At 46.8% G+C, this 25,137-nt stretch overlaps 1 protein-coding gene across 12 annotated transcripts in view; it reads right to left on the bottom strand.

The window, feature by feature from the left end:
* Positions 1 to 25,137, bottom strand: part of TNIK (TRAF2 and NCK interacting kinase) — a 1,364,982-nt gene that overhangs the window by 56,878 nt on the left and 1,282,967 nt on the right. For all 12 annotated transcript variants that reach the window (XM_069618746.1, XM_069618750.1, XM_069618745.1 and 9 more), the window contains 2 exons: positions 21,562 to 21,662; positions 19,437 to 19,586 (listed from right to left, as the gene is read on the bottom strand). In XM_069618746.1, coding sequence (XP_069474847.1) covers positions 19,437 to 19,586; positions 21,562 to 21,662 — 251 coding nt within the window. The remainder of the gene's footprint in view (positions 1 to 19,436; positions 19,587 to 21,561; positions 21,663 to 25,137) is intronic.

Below are 25,137 nucleotides of genomic sequence, written 5' to 3'. Positions count from 1 at the left end.
GGCTGATGTGTATCTGACAGTTCATTGTCAAGTAATTTTCAGACATTGTCAGGTAGAGTCATCATTGATTGTCAGATGGTATTTGCCAGAGCAGTGTGCACTAGCCAGCACTGTGATTCCTAGGTGAAGAAGTTGGCCACCAGTTGCGTACGGGCTGCCTCCCCCCGTGCCCTTTCCCCTCCCATGCGCAGCGGGCGTGCATGTGGTTGTGGATGTGGGGGCACCACCATGTCCACGGGCAGGCCCCGGCGTGTTGCAACGTTGTGCAGGACACATGCTGCCACTATGATCCTGCACACTATTCGGGGAGCATATAACAGCTGCCCGCCAGAACGGTCAAGGGAGCGAAAGCGTGACTTGAGCACTCCGAATGTGCGCTCCACTATGCCCCGTGTAGCAATGTGGGCTGTGTTGTACCTTACCTGGGGTGGCGTGGTGGGGTTCCGGATTGGGGTCATCATGTGGGGGCTGATAGGGTAGGCACTGTCCCCTGCGGAGGTGGTGATGGGTATCATTAGTGGTGTTGTGTCATGACCCAGTATCTGACATGCATGCATGTGGAGTGGCATTCATGCTCACCAAGCAGCCATGTATCTCCATGCTGGCCAGCCTCTAGGTCCCGGCATAGGGTAGACATTCTGTAGATGAAGCTGTCGTGGGTGGACCCTGGATAGTTGGCATATACTGATGTGATGATTCCCTTGGCATTGCATACAACTTGGACGTTGATGGAATGCCAGTGCTTGCGGTTTCTATAGATGTGCTCTGTTGCCCTGGGTGGACGTAGAGCCACATGTGTGCAGTCAATTGCACCAAGCACTTTGGGGAATTGAGCCACACCATAGAATTCCTGGATGCACGTCCGCCTTTCTGCATGAGTCCTGGGGAGATATATGTGCCTGCGGACTGAAGGCCGTGCAGTGATGATGTTCAAGACCTGGTGTAGGCAGCGTGACTGCGTGGCCTGTGACACACCACCCACTATGGCACTTGTCCGCTGAAAGGATCCAGTGGCCAAGAAGTGCAGTACATTCAGGACCTTCTGCAGGGGGCTGAGTGCTTGGGAGCACAGGGTGGGTGATGTGAGGTCATCCTCCCACTCACTGACCAGGTCCAGTATGATGTGTGCTGGAAACCTGTACCTCCCATACACCTGGTCATCAGGCATCCCGAATAGGCTGGTTCTGGGTGTGAATATTCTGGCCCTGACTCTCCTCCTCATCCTCCTTTGGTAGCCCACTGCCACTGCTGCTAGGAACGGTATGTTCATCCTGGCATCTGGCTTGTTTATTGAAAAGTGCGCAAATTAATGCCTTGCGCGTGTAGTAGGCAGCGTGTGAGCCTCGCACCCCTGGAATCGAGTTCCCACTCCAATCGCGTGTGGAAATTCCCACGCTGCAGGCATACAGGTGCGCTGACGTACTTGCCTGTGTAAGTGGCCGCGCGCCCCTGAAATACACGTACATAGGCCAATGGCGTGTAAGCGCACTTTTGGGCAATTACACGCGATGAAATACACGTACATAGGCCAATGGCGTGTACGCGCACTTTTGGGCAATTACACGCGATGAAATACACGTACATAGGCCAATGGCGTGTACGCGCACTTTTGGCCAATTACACGCGATGACACTCTGACGTGCAGGATTTCCACGTGTGCTCCGTCTTCACGTGCTGAGTGGGGAACGCCCGTGCGGATCACGTCAGACGCGCTTACGCGATGAGGGACTCTGGTCCAATAGAATCGCGTATGCGTGCTGACGCACTTACGCGCTAAGGGCCTTTCCTCGGATTTCACGCTGACGTGCAGGAATTTCACGTGCCAAATCACTCCGTATCAAGCTGGCCACCCGAAAACACACGGAACACCACGCTCCTGCCCCGAAGGCCGAGTTACTGCCCCCCAAGTGCCCTGAGCAGCCTCCCACGTGCTATCTGCTGCTGCCTGCCTGCCTGCCTGCCTGCTGCCACCGTGCCCTGCCATTTGGTGCCTGCACATCAGCCATCTGCAGGGGTCCAGTTGCTGTGTCCACCCCTGCTGGAACTGAAGACTCCCAACTGGGATTACATCGCTCCACAGCCCAGCCCCAGGACCCAGTTGCCCACCCACACCTGCCTCTGGGGTTGCCATGTCGGGCACTTCTACATCTGGCACCAGTGGCAACCCCAGGCCAGAGGGGCAGAGGGGCACCAGCTTCACTGCCACCGAAGTTGGTGTCCTGGTGGAGCATGTCCTGGGGCAGTATGATGCCCTCTTTGGATCGTCCCGCGCCAGCAAGGAAGGACGGGAGAGGATCTGGGCCGACTGTGTGGTTGCCATCAACGCGGAGGGGGTGGCAACCCGCAACGTCTTGAAGATCAAGAAGCGCTGGGAGGACTTGAGGTCCAGGACCCTTGTGAAGGCCCGGCGCCTCGTGGAGGGGGGCCGGGGCCACATGAGTTCCATCCAGAAGAGGGTCCTGGAACGCGTACGCCCAGCGCTCCACGCCCAGATCCTTGAGAGGGAGACCCGTCTGGAGTTGAGCGGTAAGTGTCCAAGCATCACTGTGTGAGACAGGGCATGTTGCGGTGTGCTGGTTCTATGATACTTGCCTGTATGTGTGCCATGTGCCATGTATGCATGTATGTGTGCTGGGACATCATGGTAATGCATGTGCGACCAGTGATGTGTGACCCACATGGTTGTTGCATGTGTAGAAATGCGGCATGGGGAGCACTATGCAGATTTGGGACATGAGAGCATGCCAGTCTCTGTACCTGGACATGGATGGGGGTGAGGATGGGTGCTGATGCCAGGTACATATATGGTAGCCATGTCTGTGTGCCTGACCTGCATGTCTGTGACTTGTGCATGCCATGGATGCATGACTCATGTGTGTGACAATGCACAGATTCAGTGACGCACCCACCTTACCCTTGTTTTGCCTGTGTTTGGTGTGATTGTGGCCAGATGGATGTGACTGAGGTGTAGTGTGTGCATGTGATATGCATGAGCCATGATGCATGTGAGTTACATTTCATTGAATGTTTCAAGAGTCAATTGGACATGCATGGAAATGTGCATGGCATGCACCATGCCTGTTACTGTGTGTGTTTTGCCTGGACTGACCCATGTGTTGTGGAGGGACATGATGGAAGTGTACTTTGACAGGGGTGCTCATCTGCTATTGCTTCCTGTCTAGGGGACCATTGTACAGTAGCCTGATGCTTGTGTTCTTTGTCTCCCTCTACGCAGCGGCTAGTGAAGAAGAGGGCGGAGACGGCGCTGTGGAGCAAGGCGGCGGGGATGCCCCCACGGCTGCAGCGGAAGGGGTGGGTGAGCCCCCACAGGGGCCTGCTACGGCGGGAGACGGTGAGGAGCCATCCAGGTTGGTGGTTTGCACAGAGGAGGAGGAGGCCGACACTGGTGCACACATGGGCCCTGGTGGGAGCATCCCTGCTGGTGCAAGTGGTGCAGTCCAGGGCCAGGGGCAGGAGGCAGCACAGGTCACCGTGGAGGGGCCTGTGCATGTCGCTGTCCCTGACCCTGTGAGTGCACCACCATGCACCAGCAGGGATGCCCCGTCCCAGGCCCGTCCGCAGGTAGAGGGGATGTCCATGTCAACTGACTCCCCTCCACCTGCGGCCGTGGGAACCCCTGGCCGCGTGGAGCAGGTCCTGATTGGGGTCGCGATGCGCACGGCTGTGATTCGTGATGCCGTGCGTGCTTCCCGGGAGGAGCACGCACGTCATCACGAAGTGCACCGTGCCGACGTGGCCCAATTGGGATCGGCCATGTTCGGGGGGTTCCTGCATGTGTTGGCCAATCTGACGGCCCTCTCCTCCTCTGTGCAGGCTATCCACCAGTCGTTCTCCTTGCCGTCTTCCGGCCCAGATGCCACCATGGCCCCCTGTGGACCTGCCCCGACCAATGCAGCCAGCTCGGTGGGGATCCCATCCCTGCCGCAGTTGGGAGTCGGCGGTCCAGCAGGGGTGGACGACACAGCAAGTGGACCCCAGCAGATGGAAGATGTGCCGGCATCATCGGGCAGGGCACGTGCACGACGGCGTCGGTGGTTACCATCAGCCTGGATGCCGTCGTGCTGGCAGAGGCAGTGGCGTCGCAGGCAGCAGCGGGCTCGACGTGGGAGGCATCATGGCTCAGGGCCATCAAGATCGGAGGGGCAGGCATCGGCCGGAGGGCAGGGCAACCCTGGCATGGCGGTGTGTTCCGTGTGGGAGGAGTTTGGCCAGCGGATAGGTGCGGAGCGGCAGCGGGCGGAAGAGGAGCGGCTCGCCATGGCCAGGGCGGAGATCTCCATGCATCAGGCATTGAGGCGGGCTGAGTGCCTCGAGGAGGCTCGCAGGGAATTTGGAGAGCACATGGGGTTGTCCCTGCGAGACCTCGGGGCCAGGACTGAGTCCCGCCTCCAGGACATTGACATGGAGTTCGAGGATGCCCTGGCCAGCATCACCAAGTGAGCCGCAGGACTAGCCCGCTGCCTTTGTATATAGTTTTTTAGTTAGTTAGTGCTAGGTTTCCTTTATTTAATTTTTTTTTTTTGGACCGCTTGGACAATGGCCACTTCTTTGTACATATTTTTTTAAATAGTTAGTATTAGGTTTAATTTGTGGTGTTGGGCTCATGGACCCTTGAACAATCCTGTAAATATAGTTATTTTTTGTGAGATTAATTTTTTAACTTTCATATTGGTCACACCATGTCGTAATGGTTTATCTTTCATTTCATTCTACATGTGTTTACTTTGGACAAAATCTATTCATTTTTCTATCCTTTGTTTTTTGGTTTCTCATTTTTGTTCCCGGACATGGACCTTTTATTTGCTTTACCAGATAGTTGTCAGAGTTTACTTTTTTTTTATTTTTTAATACATTTTAATATTATCTTACACTTGTGTCATTTTTTCTTTGGTTTCTTACATGCCATGATATGGGTTTTGACATTGACTTGCACCCATTGTGTATGTGTGTGTGGCGGACATGTGTTCTTTTGCTTACTTGCCTTTGGGGTTGTGTCATGTGATTGCATTCACTATGTGGGTGCATGCAATCCTTGCCTGGGTGTTTGTGCTGGGTATGCTGGTCATTACTGCCATTATTGTGTATCGTCAGGACCAGGGGCCAGGGGGACATGGGTGGGGGCCTGGTGGAGGGTGCCCCAGGTGGATGGGGGGTTGGGGGTGGTGGGAGACATGGGTTGGCCATGGGTGGGGGCCTGCTGGCAGGTTGCCCACAGTGCTGGGGGTGGTGGGAGACATGGGTTGGCCATGGGTGGGGGCCTGCTGGCAGGTTGCCCACAGTGCTGGGGGTGGGGGTGGTGGGAGACATGAGCAGGTGTGCAGGGTAGTTCCCTGTGGTGTGTGCTGCCTGCAGGGGCCGTGGAGGGTGTACAGGTAATGCCTGGGAGCACACAGCCAAATCGCGTGTGGAACTTCCCGCTCACCCCTCAAATCCACGTACACGGCCATATCGCGTGTGCAACTTCCCGCGCACCCCTCGAATCCACGTTCCCTGCCATATCGCGTGTGGGACTTCCCGCGCGCCCCTGAAATCCACGTACCCGGCGATTTCGCGTGTGCAACTTCCCGCGCACCCCTCGAATCCACGTTCCCTGCCATATCGCGTGTGGGACTTCCCGCGCGCCCCTGAAATCCACGTACCCGGCCATTTCGCGTGTGCAACTTCCCGCGCACCCCTCGAATCCACGTACCCGGCCATTTCGCGTGTGCAACTTCCCGCGCACTCCTGCAATCCACGTACCCGGCCATTTCGCGTGTGCAACTTCCCGCGCACTGCTGCAATCCACGTACCCGGCCATTTCGCGTGTGCAACTTCCCGCGCACTCCTGCAATCCACGTACCCGGCCATTTTGCGTGTGCAACTTCCCGCGCACTCCTGCAATCCACGTACCCGGCCATTTCGCGTGTGCAACTTCCCGCGCACTCCTGCAATCCACGTACCCGGCCATTTCGCGTGTGCAACTTCCCGCGCACTCCTGCAATCCACGTACCCGGCCATTTCGCGTGTGCAACTTCCCGCGCACTCCTGCAATCCACGTACCCGGCCATTTCGCGTGTGCAACTTCCCGCGCACTCCTGCAATCCACGTACCCGGCCATTTCGCGTGTGCAACTTCCCGCGCACCCCTCGAATCCACGTTCCCTGCCATATCGCGTGTGGGACTTCCCGCGCGCCCCTGAAATCCACGTACCCGGCCATTTCGCGTGTGCAACTTCCCGCGCACCCCTCGAATCCACGTTCCCTGCCATATCGCGTGTGGGACTTCCCGCGCGCCCCTGAAATCCACGTACCCGGCGATTTCGCGTGTGCAACTTCCCGCGCACCCCTCGAATCCACGTTCCCTGCCATATCGCGTGTGGAACTTCCCGCGCACCCCTGCAATCCACGTACCCGCCCATATCGCGTGTGGAACTTACCGCGCACCCCGGTATGCACGCACACGTTTATTTTTTCTCTCTGCGCGTGTCTGTGTTTGTGGGTACCCCTTTGTACGTCATTTGTCCAGGAGGGCAACAGTATTGTACATTGGTCATGTCTGTATATAGGTGCTATTTGTTGGCGCGCCTTTTAGCGCACATTTCTTGCAGGCGCAGACACGCTACCGCCTGCTTTCTTGTGGCGGTCGTGTTTGTGCCTGTTTGTGCATGTGCGCTGCTTTGAGCGTGCGCTTTTTTGCCCTATTCTATTCCATGAATACGTGTTGTATGCGAGCATGTGGGCGTTCCGCGCACTTGCCTCCTGAACTTTCCCCGTGCCGCCCACATTCTTCCCCATTCCGAGTGTTGTGCCCCATTTTATTCCCCATTCCGAGTGTCCCGCCCTGTGTTCCGCCTACTTTAGAGCTGTGCGCTGCGCTCGGAGTGATGGCGCAGTGGCCGTGGCGCACGACGTTGGTTGACCTGTGCGCCGGCCTGCGCCGCGCGTTTTTTCCGCGCACGTCCTCTGCTTTTCTTGCGCAGGGACTTCCATGAATCGACGTGCGCTGGTTTCCCTGCGCTTTGCGCTGATTTTCGGCGCAGCGCACGCATTGGCCCCTCTGCGCCGGGATTTTCGGCGCACATTTATTCCATGAATCGGCTTGTCAATCTTTCCCCCAGATCTTCACCCTGGGCTCCCTATTAGTTGATACGAGTGCAGTTTTCCAGCAACTGTGTGCAATACTAGGTTTTCTGCTCTATGGTTGAAGCGCTATTCCCATATATCCCTTGTCCAGAAATATATATTGCATTATCCCCCATTTGATGTTGTACACGTTCAAGGTCCCTGTTTGATTGGGGTGGTTTGTGGGCATTGCTGGCCTCCCAGGCAATGTTTCTTATCCTTGGTAGCATTATCATTGATTTGCCTTCTATAATACCATCAAAGTTGTCGGCTCACAGTCACTGCTTGTACTATATGTTGACTTGGTGCTGACAGTACCTGAAGCACCAATTGTGGTTGAGGCACATGCTTCTTAGGATTACAAGGAATGTCATCTTTTGAGTACTAACCCCACATCCCCATTCAACATCTCTACAGGCATCTACTTGAAAAGCCTGGGTGTTGTCTGCCAGTATCTTGGTTACTAAGTGCATGTTATTTGACATCTGTGGGATCTTATACACAGGTTTGGGCTCAAGGGGCTGGACCAAATCCAGAAACCCTATGTCCACTATGTTGGATGGTAATTCTTCCCCTCTGACCCGTCCGGGTGCTGCCTGAGCCAAGTTGGAATTTCTGATATTTATACCATGTGATTTAGATGTTAATGGGACATGGGTGGAGCGAGCAAGCAATCTTCTATGTACCATCTCTATGCCCAACATCCACAGAAATGGGATGGTACCTGCCCCCACAAGTCACCAAATTGGCAATGCCCAGAGCTAGCCATGGGACATGATAACATATCTCTATCTTCTTTGTCCTTTGCCGCCCTCCTAAACCCTATCCTTTAATTTCCTCTATTTTGGCTAATGTGGACTTTTCTCTTTCTCTCATTTGCTCTCATTTAGTATAACTGTACAATTTTAATATATTTTTATATCCTGGAAGACTGCCCTCATTTAGTCACGGTCAAATCTACCTTGGACCATGTGCTCCTTCAATAATTTCCATTCATCCCTACAAAACAATTAATTCCTCCTCTTTGTACAATGGCCTTCTTCTCTGCTCTCTATATTGTCGAACTTGGTGCCATAATGTTCAACCACAGTATTTCCTCCACTATTGATTCTTATATTCCTACTAGGATGGTTTTCTTGCCTACTAAGCCCAAATGTTCTAAATAGTTCACTCTAGACCTAGCTGCTATTAAATCAACTGTGGAACATGCGTGGTGATGGTGCTTAGATGGCAATTCTGCAGCCAGAGGCGTCGGTTTCACTATACAATAAAGCTAAACTTACATTCTATTCTTCCTGCATTTAATTTGCAGATAACATTCAGAAGAAGATCTTTTCCACCGTATAGGCCTCTCTTATTCTCCTGCGCCCAGCCCTCTGCTTATCTCCTCATCTCTTGATCTATGTGAGAAGCTCTCCTCTTGTTTTTTTTCCTTGTTTTTTTTTTAATAGAGAAAGTGGCTTCTATCTGCACCAAAGTTTCCACTGCCTCTGTGGCTGCTCTTGGCACTATTCCCTCTTTCTGCACCCCTCGCCCCAGCTCAGCTCTCAACTATTGACATTATGGACACTTTACAAATTAAATGTGGTTCCCTTCCTGATCATTGACAAATATAACTGCTGGACACTGCCCTAATACTGTTTGTAAAGTCCACGCTCTTGTGAACAATGCTTCCCGCTCTACTGGTACTGCCCTGTCTTTTTTCAAGGGTGCGATTGCCACCCCTTTCTAAAGAAATCCACTCTTGTCCCTGGAGGTTTCTCTCATTTTTGTCTAATATCACTTTTTATTTTCCATGCTAAAGGTTTGGAAAGTATTGTCACAGCTAAACCTTGCAGAGAGTTAGGACATACTTCCCCCTTATCCAACTGTTTTTCGCCCAGGTCATGGGTTGGAGCCTGCCTTGCTGTCTGCTGTGACGACAGACTGGTGACAGACATGGGAGTAGTCACTGGCCTTGTGTTGCCTGATTTGTCTGCAGCATTCCATATGGTAGACTATAGCTTCCGTGTGAGCTGGCCCTTCCCTAGGGTTTCACACATAATGTGCTAAAGTCACTCATTTTACTTTGGCTTCCCTCTCTCAGCCGTGGTGATGCTCAGGGCAACTCTCTTTTGCCCACCTGTTTAATCTATGATCAATCTTTTTCCTCTCTTATCTCTTCTTCCAAGTTTAGTTAGAATAGATATGCTGATGATACCAAGCTCGTCTTACTGGACGGTGTGGTGAGTTGCACGAACTTCCCATCTTGGTATGGGAGGGCGGTAAACTACTAGGGACTGAGGTCGCATGGTCGCAACGCAACTTGCTTCCCAAAGGGTGGAAGGTGTGAGATCCTGCAGGGTTTTCATTAAAGGGCTGTAGTGAAACCATCAAGGGGTTAAAGATCCCTGCTTCTAACAATGCCAAGGAAGCAATATTAGGCTTTATGTTTTATAAAAGAAAACTCTGACAACTTTGCCCAAGTATGGTTTACTAGCAGAAAACAGACCTGCCAGATTTACTACAGATATCAGTATAAACGTCCCCAAGCAGTAACCACAGTATGTTACGTAACGTGAGCACAAAACCTTTGAAAGGGCAAAAAAAAGTTCTCAGATTTACAGACAAAAGAATTTGACCCACAACAGTCTTCACGGTCTGGGAAAGCTGCCATCATAAGACGCAGATTTCCATTCTGTACACCCGGGATGCCACAAACGCCCAACCAGGAATCGGATGTATTCCAACATGGTGACAATGCTACACACAACATATGTTCACATGAAGGAAACAGGTGAGGGAACTCTTAAAATTAACCAATCTAAAGCAAGTCCTGCACATAGACTGGAATAGCTGTTCCAGGCAGTGCAAGCATTGAACTAATATAAAACCTGGAAACTAAATTCAAAGCACGTGCCCATACATCAGATGCCCTATACAATTGGGGGAAGGAAGGGGCAAGAGAGAGGAGGCGTTTGGAAGGAAACTGGTGTGCTTCCAAATTGTACATATGGACACAGGGTGCACAGTGCCTCGGAAGAGGTAGCCCAAGCCTTGGCCAGCTTACAGCAGCTACTCCGCAGAGGGCTACGACAGAGTGCCATCCACACAATGCTAATCTGCTGGAAAAGGGGTGGACCTAGTGGATGGTCCTGAACCAGGGAGAACGAAGCCTGAAGGAAGGTGCTTCCTTCACTAGAGACTGACCCATGGCAGGAGGATGAGACAATGTAATTTTACTGAAAAGGACCCTGAATGTGGGAGGCCTAGGAAGGACCTTCTTTGCAAGATGAAACACAAGGTCTAGGAGAAACCTGTTGTCCGATCGGATGATACGTAAGGTCTGGGAGAGAGATGCTATGATAATTGATAAAATTCAAGGACTGTGTAGGAGCCTAATGCAAAGAAAAGGAGAGCCAGGAGAGGGTTTCAGAAAGCTGGTGAAAGCTCAAAGGCTGGAAGAGTCAAGACTGTGAGTAAGCCCTGACAGAACCTTTGCAGGAGAAGTTATTTGTTTTGCTTTGTTAGTTGAGAGGTGGACATTTATGATTAGGATATGTTGAGAGCATAGGGTGTTGTCAGAGAGGGCCTACAGAACACACTGACCCTCACAGACAGCTCAAGTGCCTTTATTGTAAAATGTGGCAGGGTGCTAGTGGCAATCCCCAACTTTCTTGTCTTTAATAAGCCGTTCCCACCATAGCAAAGGCATTCCTACTTACCTGGTTAGTCGATAGCTCTTCTTTACCTATGATGTCTTGAATACAACATGGGTGTAGAGAGGGCCTAATGGCCATCAGCTTTTCTATCTAAACTCCCTCAGGGACTTTCTAGGTTACACCTATGTTTCCGTTAGTTCTAAGGGATGTGGAGAGATGCCTTGCAGACATGCAAACATGACTTAGACCTCTTCCTCTCATGCCCTGATGTTCCCCTCCCTGCGAATTTAGCACCATGGAACAACTTTGTCATATAGGGTATAGGTACACTCCAAAAATAGCCTTAATAGAAGAAACTGAAATGAGGAACTTGCGCTAAGAAGATCAGTCCCCTCAGAAAGAACATTATCAAAGGTAAGTAATGTGTTCTTCCAATGGCTGCTCTCCTCACGCAGAATGCCCACATTTGAAAGACTTCCAAAATAGTGCTATGAAACAGGATGGTGGCCTAATAGACTATGATAACTGGACACCCTAGATAAGAAACTGCTGAGAGACTGAATAAAAATGTGTTTTACCAGCCCAAATATAATGGCTCCACAAATTAATGCAGATATGACCAAATGTCAGCCTTGAAGATGTCTAGCAAAGGTATGTCTATGTAAGATAAAAATTAGCCAGTTACCCCTGATCGAATGAGAACCGATACCTTTAGACACATAGGCTAGTCATGCGTTTCATGAATGATAGGCTGTTCACAGAAAGTCTTGAGACACATGGAAATACAGCAACTGTTTCTAACGGCCTTACCCTTCTGGTGGCAAGCAAATCCAGCAATCAAGTGATCAGTCATGAATACTCAGATGCAATACTCAGAAAAGTGCAATGACTATTTTGGGTACAGGCGATCAAACTTCGTCTTCGTCTTCAAAGAATCCAGAGGAGGAACTAGCATCACAAAATGATTCTTATGAGATTGTTAACATTTTCTGGAACTCCTTTCAGGAGAGGTGGATAGGTCTCATTCTTACATTTACATTGTCTTTAGAAAACACCAGAAAAGAAGTATTCACAAGGAGTTCTTGCAGCTTGCTGACATAACATGAAGAAATGACAGCCATCACGAACATTGTTTTCATGTTCAAAAGCAGCAAGAGTTAAGAAATCAATAGGTCAAAGTGGCCCACCATTAAAAAAAGCCAACACAATTTTCACTTACCTAGACGGAACCATACATTACTGCATTAAGGTAGGAATTGCAAAGTACTGTATCATTCCTCAACCAGAATCTTTCTTAACAATGATGTTGATACTGAACTGGCATTAAAAGTGCCCATCTTTAGGCCACTCTTGTCAAATATTTTAAAGACTGAAAAAAATGGCAGTTCTGAGTTACACCAACAGGTTGAGACAATTATGAAGGCATCAATAACAAAAACGCTCGACACCTTCAGAAATAAATTGGCTTAGGAGATTGCCTTCCGACCAACAACAACAATTGTGATGAAATGTAATGTAAAGTAGTCTTGTATAGCATACCTCTACCATTGTGTTAGCCTCATTGCTCATGACTCTAAAGGAAAAGAAGTGGCAATTAGAGGGGTAGAGGTGGAGAGCAGGTGCAAAACCTCTGGTGTAGAGGAGTACAGGCCGGAAGTACGGAGTATGGTTCTGAGCACTGGCAATAGCATGTGGGTGTATATTTTATCTGGAGGGGAAGACCAAAGATTTTATGGGGCATGGCAGAGAGTGGTGAGTATGTGGGATTAGAGCTAAAGATGAGGCAGGTTGATCTGGAACATGGCTAGGAATTCCTCTATGAAAACGAACAGCGTCAGTGTGGCCAAATGAAACAGTCAGCATTCTCTTTCTAGAGGTAATGCCGGTCACCCTGAGGTATTCTAAATGACACAGTCTCAGGGATATAGTGTGCAGCCACTTCTTGCCTTAAACTTAGTCTTGGGGATATAGCATCCGCCTCTACAGTGCTCAGTTTAGAGTTGCATGGATATAGCACCCAGTGTTTTGTTTGCCATGTTTCCTCTACACAGGGATACACTGACCAAATCGCTATTTGTCAAATATCTTCCTGATCCAGGGTTATAGTGTACCAGTTCACTGAAAAATAGATAGTGACCTTCTCCATCGCTCTATAATAAGCAATATGATGCTCCTCGCTCTTTTTTAGTAAAGGATGTGGTTTCTTCCTCATCTCCCAAAAAAAGTGACCATCACACAGACAAGATGTGTTCCCAGCTTTACTTGGGATTGGTGTACTCCAATCTTCCCCTCATGTGCTCCTCTTTTCATGGGTCAGCAGTAATTCAAGTCTTCATATGGCTCAACGGCCATCTTGGTGTAAATCGGGAACAACACATCACGGCTTACTCCGCTTCGCTCCACAATTTCAAGCTTCAGATCCCCAGGGCTCATTGATGTCCACTTCTGCTGTTCTCACCACCCACTACATTTCACCTTCCATGTGTTCTTTACAATCAATCTACCCTCTGAAAGCTAAGGGGTTCAGGCATTAAGTGCAATATAAAAGCCTAATGCTTTCAATGATTTTCTCCTAGACAAAGAATATAAATAACTGGACTCCTTTGGTGTGAAGGTTCATGAACCAGACAGCTTAACTCTATGGCTCACCGATTCCACCTGTGTTAGAAACGGTACCTTGTTCAACAACCTTTCCCTTGGTCATGTGGCTAGTTCTCTCTGAGGTCCTTTGGCTTCGACCAGATCCCTTTCCCTTGGTTTTGTAGAGAAATGTTCTGTCACATGAGAGGCCAGCCTGGGCTGAATAGATATCAGGCCCCAGGTGGACACACCCCAGAAGACAGCACAACGGGTATGTGGGAAAACCTCTGGGGAATAAAACCCCTGAAGTGCATCTTGCCGGTAGGAAGAAGAGTAGTTGATGCAGCAGTGAATGAAGCGGCCAGGCTCTGGAATACTCAGAATGAAGGGCTGATGGATGGTAAGGGGAGAGTAGCTGGAGAAGAACCAAGACGAGGCAGTACAAGGACCAAAACAAGAAGGCACAAGGCAACAGAAGAGTAGAGTAGCAAGGAGCTCATCAGGGAGAAGCACAGATGAAGAATGGGGGCAAGAATTAAACAGGAGAAGACCGGGAAAAGAGCATACCTGCAGCAGGGAAGTTGCATTGTGAACTGTCCAGTCCTGAGAAGGAAGATGAAGCTTCCGGGAACAGCGCAGGAGGAGCACAATGACGTGGTGGGGGGTGTCAAGCACTTAACGCACGCTAGACATGGCGGACAAGGACTATACTGATACCACACTCTCTACCTCCTGAAGGCATACCGTGTCCCAAGGGCTCCTCAGTGATGATAAATCAGAACCCGACTCCAACTTCATGTTCCTACACCTTATAGCAGGTATCTGCAATACAGCTGTGCAGATGTTTTGAACAAGGACTCAGTGTTGATTAGGATAATTAGAGTGGTAGTCAAAGCATTCAGTTGTTAGGGCCTGGACACTCTAGGCTGGAGGACCTTGCATCAGGTCTGATTGTCCTGAGAACTTCTTTGATTAACCATTCCATTCCTCTTCTTCAGGGGACCGCTGGGTCAGTCTTGGTCACAAATGCCTCTGGTGGATGACTTATTTCACCTAGGGAGCTGTGAGAAACCTGCAGTTACTCTCACATCTACTCCCCTGGGGTCCTCTGTTCAGGTGGCCAGGTAAGGTCCATCACTCTTGGATCCAGACTCTGGCGGTGGGCAAGAAAAGGAGGATCACCTGAGTGGAGCTTCCTTAGGGATTGGAGAGAGGGTACCTGATGGCGAGTCATGCTATCCCCCCATTTCCTGATATTGACCTCCCCTCCCCTCCCTTAGCCTTTATGGGCTATTGTCAGTCTCATTCTATCACCCCTGTACATTTCCTTTGAGTACGGGGAAGAAGCACAACTAGGAGCAACGCAGATTTCCCATTGTATAAACCACTATGGTAGTGTGACAAGGAAGAGAGGCTTAGATGCATATAGACAAGAAGATCAGGCATGTCACACTAATGAGTTTATACAAAGTCAGGCAATTACGAATTACTTGTTCCACCTGAAACCTATCAACAGTCGGGGAACATCTAAAAGGTGGCGTGCAACAAGAGGAAGAGAGGTTGAGAAGTATGAGTGCTGCAGAAGGTACAGGGGGACTGTAGAACTGGAGAAGTGCCATCCAGAGAGGACAAAGAGCTGGAGTGCCAAAACACTGACAAGGTTCCTGGGAGTCCCGCCAGGAGTGCAGTGCTTGACTGGGAACTCTTTGTCAGGAAGTCAGAGAGCGACTGCTACAAAGAGCAGAGGCAGAGCTGAGCACGTAGGCCAGGACGTGCAGAGAGAAGCACCCGGCAAAGTAGAATTGCTGTCGGGTCAGTGCCAGTGGAACCTTGGGACGCTGGGGCACTACGAGAGGCGCCGTTGAGCCAGAGGCTCACAAATCTGGAATGACTAACGTAACAAAAGGTTGAACATTTGCAATCTTGAAAGCTAAACGTAATGAAGATCCTGACAGGACGTAGCAACAGAGAATATTGAACCCAAACCATAAAAAGGTAACCAACATTGAATGTTGAACGAGATGAGAGGGGCTATTGAGCCCATACAGTGAACACTTGTATATATTGCTGACTTTGGCAAGAGTGGCTGCATGAACCTGCACAACAGAAATTGTATAACACCATCATTGCCAAAAAGACACCTCCAGAGTAAAGTGAAAGACTTGAACTTGTGGACCATTGAATATCAGCTATGGGAAACCTACGGTTGCGTGACCTGTGATGGGTGGACCGTGCGGTCTGACAACTGTTCCTGGACCAGAACTCTCCATCTTCTATCTATGCCTCCTGGAATATTTATTAAACCATCTACAAAGACCACAAAGATACACCTCCAGAAATATAGAACCCAGCACTCCAGCTCTTGGTACACATCACACTAGCTCTCCAAGCAATCCCTTGACTCCCAGTCAAGTGCAGGATACAGTTCAAATCCCAGGCAACAGGAATGAGAAGAGTGGTACAAGTTAATTACAGAAAACCATAGAAGAAGTTGAAACATTATCCCACAACAGGAGCCCACAACATTCAGAACGGAAGCAAGCCAGAAACCAAAGGCTTATGAGAGAGGCTATGACTGGACCTCAGATTTAATGGATGGAAGGTTACTGAGAATTGTAATCAAATGGGAAGGCAAACCCAACAGCTGTGGCAAAGACTAAGGTGGGATCTGTCAAGCTGGTTACACTTCGTCACTTGAACGGGAGGACACTTCTTGTTGGTGGGAAGGTCACCTAAATAACAGACGAGTGAGTAGGGGCCATATCCATTATCAAGGCAAGTATGATAACGACATTATATTCCTTATAAAGATAGTACGAAGGGCACACAATCCCTAATGGGTTATCTGGTGCATGATAACTCACAATCAGTGAGAGTGCACCAGGCCAGTCTACACAGCCCTACTCTAACATGAGTGCTGGGCCAAGTCTATGCTTCATCGGGGACGTTTAGTATCTAAGGACCATACGAAAGTACAGGAAGAGTCATGACCCTGCATGCACCCTGTTGGTTTTGTGAATAATTTCTTCAAACCTCCTGCACAAAGGGGGGTAGAGGAAGGCTTCTCCCAGAGCGAAATAACTGTCTCCTCCAAAGCCTGAAAGAAAGGGATGCAGGCTTCCTGTCTTACGTCCATCCTAGGAATATTAGTACATTTGTGGCCAGTTTTAGTTGTCATAGTGACAAGGCTAAACAGTCAGTTCTGATTGGCCCAAATACCTCGATAAAGTCAAGGGGATGAGAGGCAGTGTACAACCGATTGGTTTCAAGAAGGCAAGGGCACGATCTTCAACATCAAGGCCAGGATCACAAGTGCCTATAAGAAAATCAATGCCCTCACCAGCAACTTGTCCTCTTGAGGACAGGAAGACAGACTCATCATAATCATATACAAATATGCACTTAAGCTTAGCCAAAGCATGTTGTCTGGACATTTTCTAAGAGGAGATAGAGCCCCATGAACCCAGTGTTGCGTGCAGTGCCGCTAATTAATTGTTTTTGGCACAATTTTAGATTCATCCTTGGGTCATGGTAACAGCATGTGCTTTTGAGTGGGGAGGTCCAGTAGTAGGCTAAAGACAGATCAAGAAGCACAGTGTAGTGTTTTCAGCCATCCAGTACCAAACAATGTACGATCTGTAGGGATTTCACAACAGTTGCTGGAACTCCCTGCTAAGAGATGGAGAGCACTGAATCTGAGATGAAACACATTCCTTCAAAGACTAGAACTCTTCTCTCAACCATGTCCAGGTCTGAAGATTTGCTCTTGAAGTCAGAAAAAGAGTATTGTCTTCAGAAGGAAGACTCACTTACGGATCAATTTGCATTCATATACATGTATAAAGCCTCATGCATTTATTCTTTTTATCATTTTTGGCTGGCTTCACAACCAGGGAAGGTTCTAGGTCAAGGCACCACAGATGTGCCATTTCAAGGCTGGATTGAAGGGACCTAGGCCAGGTCTCCTTGCTCTGAGCCTCATTGAGAACAGCATACACCTCTATGACCCACTTCAGGTAAATGGTCTGGCATGTGTGACAAGGTGGCCACCACAAATAACCACGCAGACTCAGATTGCAGGTCCAAGGGTGTTTATTGAAATATAAGCATATTCGTGGTCTACATGAGTGTTAAGAGTATTTGCCACTACGGGCGTCCCCGTCCGTATTTATCTCCATTTTCCTGGACTTGCCCCCCGATTCCCTAACCTAGGCGTCCCTAATGGGGATGTTAGTACAACTGCCAATGGTGAGAGCTAACCGTTAGTTCTCTTTCTATGGCTTATGGTGTTTTCCCTAATTCAATGACCGACTCCCTAGGGCACCTTCTCTTTCCCTTGCCTAGCCCACTTAGTGTTCTAGAGGAGTCATTAGGGAAGGTGCCCTCCTTCACCCTGTGTCACTCTCTTGTCTTTCACACACAGTCTTACCTGACCTTTCGATACACTGGCTTTAAGATGTTCTCCTCCCACCTTACTACTGTTCCTCTGATCTCTCACTCCATCTTTCCACCTCCATTCTTTGACTTTACTTCTCTTCTTACTCCTGCTTTAATGGTCATTCTGATCTCCAACTATCACTCCAATGCTACCTCTGCTGTTATTCTTTCCTTCCTACTTTCTCCTACAATACCTCCTCACTCCTGCTACACCCTAGCCTTCCTTACCACTGCTCCTATTCCCCTACTCCCTCCTTACCACCTCTCTACTACCACTCCTCTCTTTACTGCGACTACCACCAACTACCAAATCCTACTCCCACTATACTACTTCCACAACTATTACTGTCTCAACTACCACCTTGCTACTACTATATCTCTACTCCACACTCTCCATTCTCACACACAAATACTCCACAGACCGCCTCTCCAAAATATATTCCACACTGTCCTCCTCTGGTATCTCAGATGTCCTTCACCAGCTCCTTTCCTAACCCAACTAACCCACACTAAACAATTAAACCTTTCACACACGTTCACTTAAATATCTCACCCCCTCCTAGGATTGGCCACTAACCTTATCCAAGAGCCTACGGGCTAGTAAGCTCCATCCCAATCTATTCCTGACCGGGAGCGGATTGGCTTCCAGGAATCAAGTATTCCTTCAGGCCTCCATGGAGGCCTTTATCTGTTAAAGGTTTCCTTGCTGGATTAGTGGAGTTGGTCAGGCCGCTGTGTAGGCTTTGGTTTACTAAAAGTAATCTCTGGTGGGCTAGTGGTGATTCCTTTCCGTGGTTTTCTCTAGGCCTCAGCCTGTGTTGTGGCCAGGCATAGCGCACACTGCTGCAACGCAGCTCTGGTATCCTTCTGCTGCTCCCTGCAGTGGCTCTTCCAAGCCAGTGTTCTACAATGGCGGGGTGCCACCATCATCCCAGGCAAGTAGTGGCTTGCACGGTTGTCCGGGCTCCACTCAGACAATGGACAGGACAATGGGGTGGGGTGGGATCCCCTCTGTCTCCCCTGACAGGGCCTGAAAGCTGGCCCTGTCACACATCAAGCACAGGGGATGGTGTAATTTTACACCCAAAGAAAAAACTGTGCTGGTTCAGATCCGACACCAGCATTTGCTTTCTGGAATCCTGACAAGGCTGAAAAACCAAAATCTTTCAGGAGGGACATAATCATTGTTTCTGTAACATCAAATGATTATGAGGATAGTGATCACCATGCATCTATGGATAAGTTAATATTGGTGGTACCAGCAGAGCAGTCCTGTAGGAAGGAATTCTAATATTTCCTTTTCCGAAGAGGAATATTATTATGAACATGCATTTTTTTTAAAGTATATGAAATACTATGTGCAAAAAAGTATGGATTACAAAAGGATATCTGTTTTAAAGTGACAATATGTAATAGGACTTTAAAACAATTAAGAAGAACAATAGGTATCCGATACTGATACTTAGAAAGTTAAGTGGTAATGCCGACTTGGTTCAGGGTCCAAAGACCAGGAACAAAAGACTGACTTTGCGGAATCCAGCCCATGAAGGCTGCCCTCCCAAAGTTGTTCTTTTGTTCCTGCCCCTTCTCCCAGTCCATGTCGGTAGGGTCACCACCCTGAAACATCTCCTCTGCTGTGGCAGTGCTGTTTACTTACATGAGATGGCACATAGATATCATAGGAGCTTCCAGAATCCACATCAATTACATGGAACCCAGTGCTGGATCCGAAAATAACCTTCAACCTCTGACCCTCCTCCACCGTCAGATCACAAAGTAACGGTTTGTGTTGGAGCTCTGCAAAAGACTTTAAATTCACTGTGATTAGCCTTTTTATTCAAATGGAGAAACATTCTGCAACATTGAAATGAAGAGCAAACTTATTACTGAGCAGATGAGTTTGGGGAATAGAAGTTGCAAACAATACGCTCCAAGCAAACTGGGAGGAAAAGACAGTGAGGTACACAGGAAACAAATACCTTTCAAAGATACAATGCATGCAGGTAAGCATATTGTATTTGAGATAAGGATGGTGGCTGAAGTTGGATCTTCCTAAGGTGGTCAATAAATCTTGGGCTTACTCATGTATGGAGAGCAGAAGTTACACACTGCCCTGTAGCCAGACATGCAACTGGACTAAGCAATAAGCAATTCAATCTCATCCACCCCAAGCACAGCATAACTCGTTGGAGTGACAGATCAACTTTGATTCATTCATCTGAACTGATTATCCAAAGCAATTCAAAATCACAAAAGAGTTACCACGTGTAACAATGACCTGTCCTGGATTTACTTCTAGAGATGGCTATTAAGTTCACAGAAAAGCTACTACGAGCACAGCTGACTTAAGGCAGTAAGTCAAAGGTTAGTCACACTTACTAACTTCTTGGTTAACCGTGCCCTGCATCCGATCTCGTAGCATATAGTTGTCCGCCAAGGAGATCCTTTAATGTCCCCATAAAAAGTGACCTGATGCCTGGTTCATAGCCTCCACAATGTTATTCAATTGGGTGTAAGAGGATGGGAAGGACACAAATCCACAAATGCAATCTTTTAAACACTGTAAAAGCCAATTTAGTGGTGTACCAACATCATTTTGGGGTTAGAAATCTAAAGAGGTGGCTCATTTAATGTGACTTAAGTATGGGGGTAATAACTAAACAGAATGTGGCTTGCATTTAAAATCAACAAAGAGGCATAACCAAGTTGACATATTTGCCATGGTTTGTTTTATTTGGGTAAGGCTCTCAAATTTGCCTCAAAATGCTGGGGACGAATCTGGATTTTTGTTGTTACTGTAGCACAGAGGCACATAATTTTAATTTCCAAAAATGGCAGTCCTCAGACATGCTAGATGGCTCTCCATGCGCAATCACTCTCTTAGAATTCCTACTCTTCATCTACAAATCTATTCATTGTATTGCTCCCGCCCACCTACCTGACTTAATATTTCTGTAATCTCCTTGTCGATATCTGTGATACTCCTCTCTCCCAAACTTTGCTGTCCCTGATCCTCTGTACCTCCTTTCTACCCCTCCTCTGAAGTGGCCCTATAGCACTAATACCACCCCATAATTAGTACTGTTTAAGACAGCAGTTCAGATTCACAGATTAACTATGGAAGGGGCACTTCTCACCCCCTTAGTGGCCCTCACAACTATTTCTAGCCATCCTGACTACATCCCACATTAATGTACTAAGTGGGTAAATATGAATATTGATAATATCTTATGGCACTAGGCCCAGTTTGTTTATTTTATTTATGTTTAGGTCTCTCTCTCTCTGTGACCAGTTTTTCAACTGGCATAATTCACACCTCCATCCCCCATTGTAAAGACACCCTACCCAGTGACTTCAATAATTTGTGTTGCATCCCGTGAGTGTCATCTCCTTTCAAAATGGCAACCCTATTGGTCAATAAATACATGTCAAACCATCAGAAACCTAAGTTTTGATATAGTGCACATTTAAGTGGATGCATTTTGCTTGACTAACCTTGAGAATTTCTCAAGTAACAAAAACAGCATCAACATCCTTTTGTTAGTTTACATGTTTCATTTTGTATAAAACCTTTATAGATTGCTTCTGGCACTAAAGAATACACACATTAAATAATGATTTCAAAATTGTGACCTTAAAATTTAGGTAAAAGTTCAAAATAAAAAACATTGGGAGCAAATGCAAACAGGCCATATTATAATAAAAAATGGCCACGTCAAGAAAAGACATTTTAAATTTAAATCCACTCACAAACAATTATGAAATACAGATGTACCACATACCTTAAATGCCATGAATTTGTGATATGGCTTCGGAGCCCAGGCGTATATCTCTACAGAGTTCTTTAAGGCAATCACAAGGAACTTTATCCTTTCATATTTTACTAAAAAATCAAGTGAGAGAACAAACCAGAAGCTGAGTATTTTTACCAGATGCCGACATGCCCTATAAATATTTTTCAACGTAATATTTTCTTTAAGCCTAAAAATCCTTGAACCACAGGTCAGAAATACAATGTTTTAAGTTTTAAGAAAATCAATGATGTATGTAAACAGTTTCCAATGCCCATAGTTTGATCTCAACATGTATTGTCTAATAATGAGTCTAAACTACTCCCCAGCTCATAAAAGGTGTCCATCTTAACCCCGTCAGTCAATTCACATGAATTCAATAGCTTCCTAAATAAGTCCTGTTACGCTTGTACATCAAAATCACAACATTACACTCAACGTGACAACGTCACTCCAACAACGTTATAGGAGTATTATTTCTGCAGATTAATTTAGACAAAAAAGTTTAGTACTGAAAAATCAATCTTTGGCACGTAAATACTATGAGGAGCAACTAGAAAGTTCAGTACAGAAAGTACAGCAGATGGATAGAAATACACTGCTTGTAGTGAAAAAGAAGAAACAAGAACCAAATTTGGTTTATGTAACAACTTACTTGTTACAGAGTAAGAAAATAAAACCAATCATTAATAAAAAATGGCAAGGTTAGAAGTTGGATCTGATGCAGAGTAGACCTTCCCCGAATCCACAGATTTTTGCCTATAAGAAAAGTCACTCATTGAGGAACATCTTAGTAAAAGCAGAAATGAAAGATGACACGAGACAGAATTGGAAAGTTGCAGGCATAACCAACATTGCAATAATATTCTAAAAGGCAATAAATTAAATCACCCATACACAGAAAAACAGATTATGTTACAGCACACAACTACTTTTGATTCAAAAGATCTTATTTATGGGATTTGTTGCCCATGCAGTATATTCTATGTTGGACTGACAACAAGGAAGGCAAAGGTCCGATGGACGGAGCACAAAGCGAATGTTAGAACAAGGAAGGAGAGATCACTGGTAGCAAAACACTTCATATAGGCCAAACATACAATAGCACTAATGTGATTTATTATTCTGTAACATGTTGCATGTCCATTGAGAGGAGGAGATTTTGGGATATTGCTAAAGAAAATTCTTTTGATCAAGGAATTGGAAGCATTTGACCCAAAAGGCTTGAATATCGAGTGGGACTCGATGCCTTTCTAAGATTTGTCTGAAGTGGCACTAGATTTGGGCAAATGGATTAATGATGTGTACGTTAAGGAATGATAGGATTGATAATTTTAAAGGGGGTAGATCACCACGTTGGTAGGTAGTGGAATCACCATGTTGCCTGATGAAGAACTTGGTTAATTCTGAATTTGAGTAGAATGGAACATGCACAGGGAGGTATTCAGTAATTGTTAGTTATTTATTTAAATGGGCTGAAGGTGATGGATAGTTTAGATGTATTGGACACAGTTGAGATATCTAAATATATTAATACATCCTGGATAAATCATTCTAACAGTATATGTTCTTTATGTATTGTTTTTACATGTTTGAGTGTAAGGGCGTGTTTCTGATGTACAAGCATAATGGGACTTATTTTGGAAGATATCGAAATTATGTGAATAGTCTGACAGGGTTAAACTGATAGGAAACTTTGGATAAAATGGAAGTAGTCTATGCATGTTATTAGTTAATAGATTTTAGGGAAAACGATGGTATTTAGGGACTGTTTACATACATTGATTTCACAAGCATGCGGACATCAAGTCACAATATACGCGATTCGGCTATTTTGGACCATATATATTACAGGACACGTATGTTTGATCACTTTTGGTGGGAAATGTTGTTGAACAAGAGCACACTCTTGGAAGGTAAGCAGATACATGAGAGGTTAGAGTGAAATAGAGTGATGGTTTGAGGGATTTAGATTTTAAGTTATGTGTTTTCTCTTTTGGTTACTTAGTGGATTGGTAGTAACTTTGGAGAATGGAATAACTGGAAAGTGGCGTGATCAGAAATATAGTTGTGGAGTGACTATTTTCAAAAGTGGCTTTTTTCTGGGTAAGACCACGAGAATGTAATTTATGATTAATATTATAAGAAATTGATATGGATTATACTTGATGTATACATACTTTAGGAGAATATTAACAGTGGAGAAGAACGTTCTGAAACAGAATTGTTAAAGGTGAGTGTGATTTATTTTGAAAATAATTGATCTATTAGTGAAATAGGTGGAATGGTAACCCTATTCTTAAATTGCATATCCTATTGGCCACAAAGGTAGAGGTCTTAGTTACTGATTTCTGAAATGTTGACAAATGAAGCAATCAAGCGGAAATAATCCCAATTATTCCTTTCTTCCAAATGTCCTGCAGAAATAAAAGAATGTTAAGAATGTGTGTCCCTTTCCAGAAGAAGTGCCTTCGACTAAGTGTGACCAGAAGCGGACAATCAGATGCGATTTAATTTGGACTTCATAAGAGTATTTCAGATGTTGATCAATTCATTCTATTTCATTAGAGTCTTTGCACACTTAAAACCTAACCCATCTATAAAGAATCCTCAATGTTTTACAATTTCATCCCAAAGGATATGTGTTGTCAAAAGAACTAATTTTATGTGGTCTGCTAAATGTTTGTTCACTTAGCAGAGGATTGAAATTGTTCCTTGCCCTTTTAAATACTTCGAATGGAGTAAAATAGGTTTTACTGATGCCACCTTAATTTTACATAGTCTAAAATATCTTCCTTCTCTTTAAAACCTTTGAGGTAAAACTCAAATTCAAAGGTGAAAAGCAAGAAATAGGCAATTGTCTGCCAGCAAGGAGAGGAGATGTGGCTCAGCACCAAGAATATTACAGTGATGAATTTAGAACCTTGTTTGTGGGCCCTTTTTTCTTCTCAACGAGATTTATACCCTACGTGGCTTGAGATTAATGAACTTTGAAGCACTGACTCAATTTGTGCTTGCTTCACTGTTAAGACCAGTAGTGACTTACTGTTGATATGTTGGTATGCTCCCAAGCAGAGGGAGTACAAACTGGAGGCCTGAATGTGGCTGAGAAACGTAAAAGGCCCCCTCGGGTTTAGGCACGATATTAAGAACAAGATCCAGATCGAGATCCAAGTGGAAGTAGTCGAAGGGCTGAAGCAGCAGGAGAGAAGTGGTAGCAGTAGTGGGTGGAGGAGTTTTACATTCTCCACAAAGCAGCTGACGAAATTGTGGATGACCCAAGATGGCTGCATCAGAGCAGCGAGAGAAGCTGATCCTGGTCCTGAGAGAGGTGTGTGATTTAGAGATTTCAGCTGCAGAGGTCACACAGCGGAAAGAACACCTGTTTCTGACTTTCCCCAACGAATAGCGTTCAGTGGTGGCAGGCGAGCACTGAGACGCTGGGGAGACTCCAGCTGCAGAGGCGGGGCAACGGAAAGTGCATCTGCTTGCAACTTTTCTCAACATGCAGCATTCAGTCATGGCAGGTGAGCACTAGAATGCTGGGGAAGTCGCGCTGGCTCAGAC

The sequence above is a fragment of the Ambystoma mexicanum genome, chromosome 10 (genome assembly GCF_040938575.1).
Source record: "Ambystoma mexicanum isolate Mex_15411 chromosome 10, UKY_AmexF1_1, whole genome shotgun sequence".
NCBI lineage: Eukaryota > Metazoa > Chordata > Amphibia > Caudata > Ambystomatidae > Ambystoma > Ambystoma mexicanum.
Note: the sequence above shows the minus strand (reverse complement) of the source record. Positions and strands in the feature narration are given on the sequence as shown.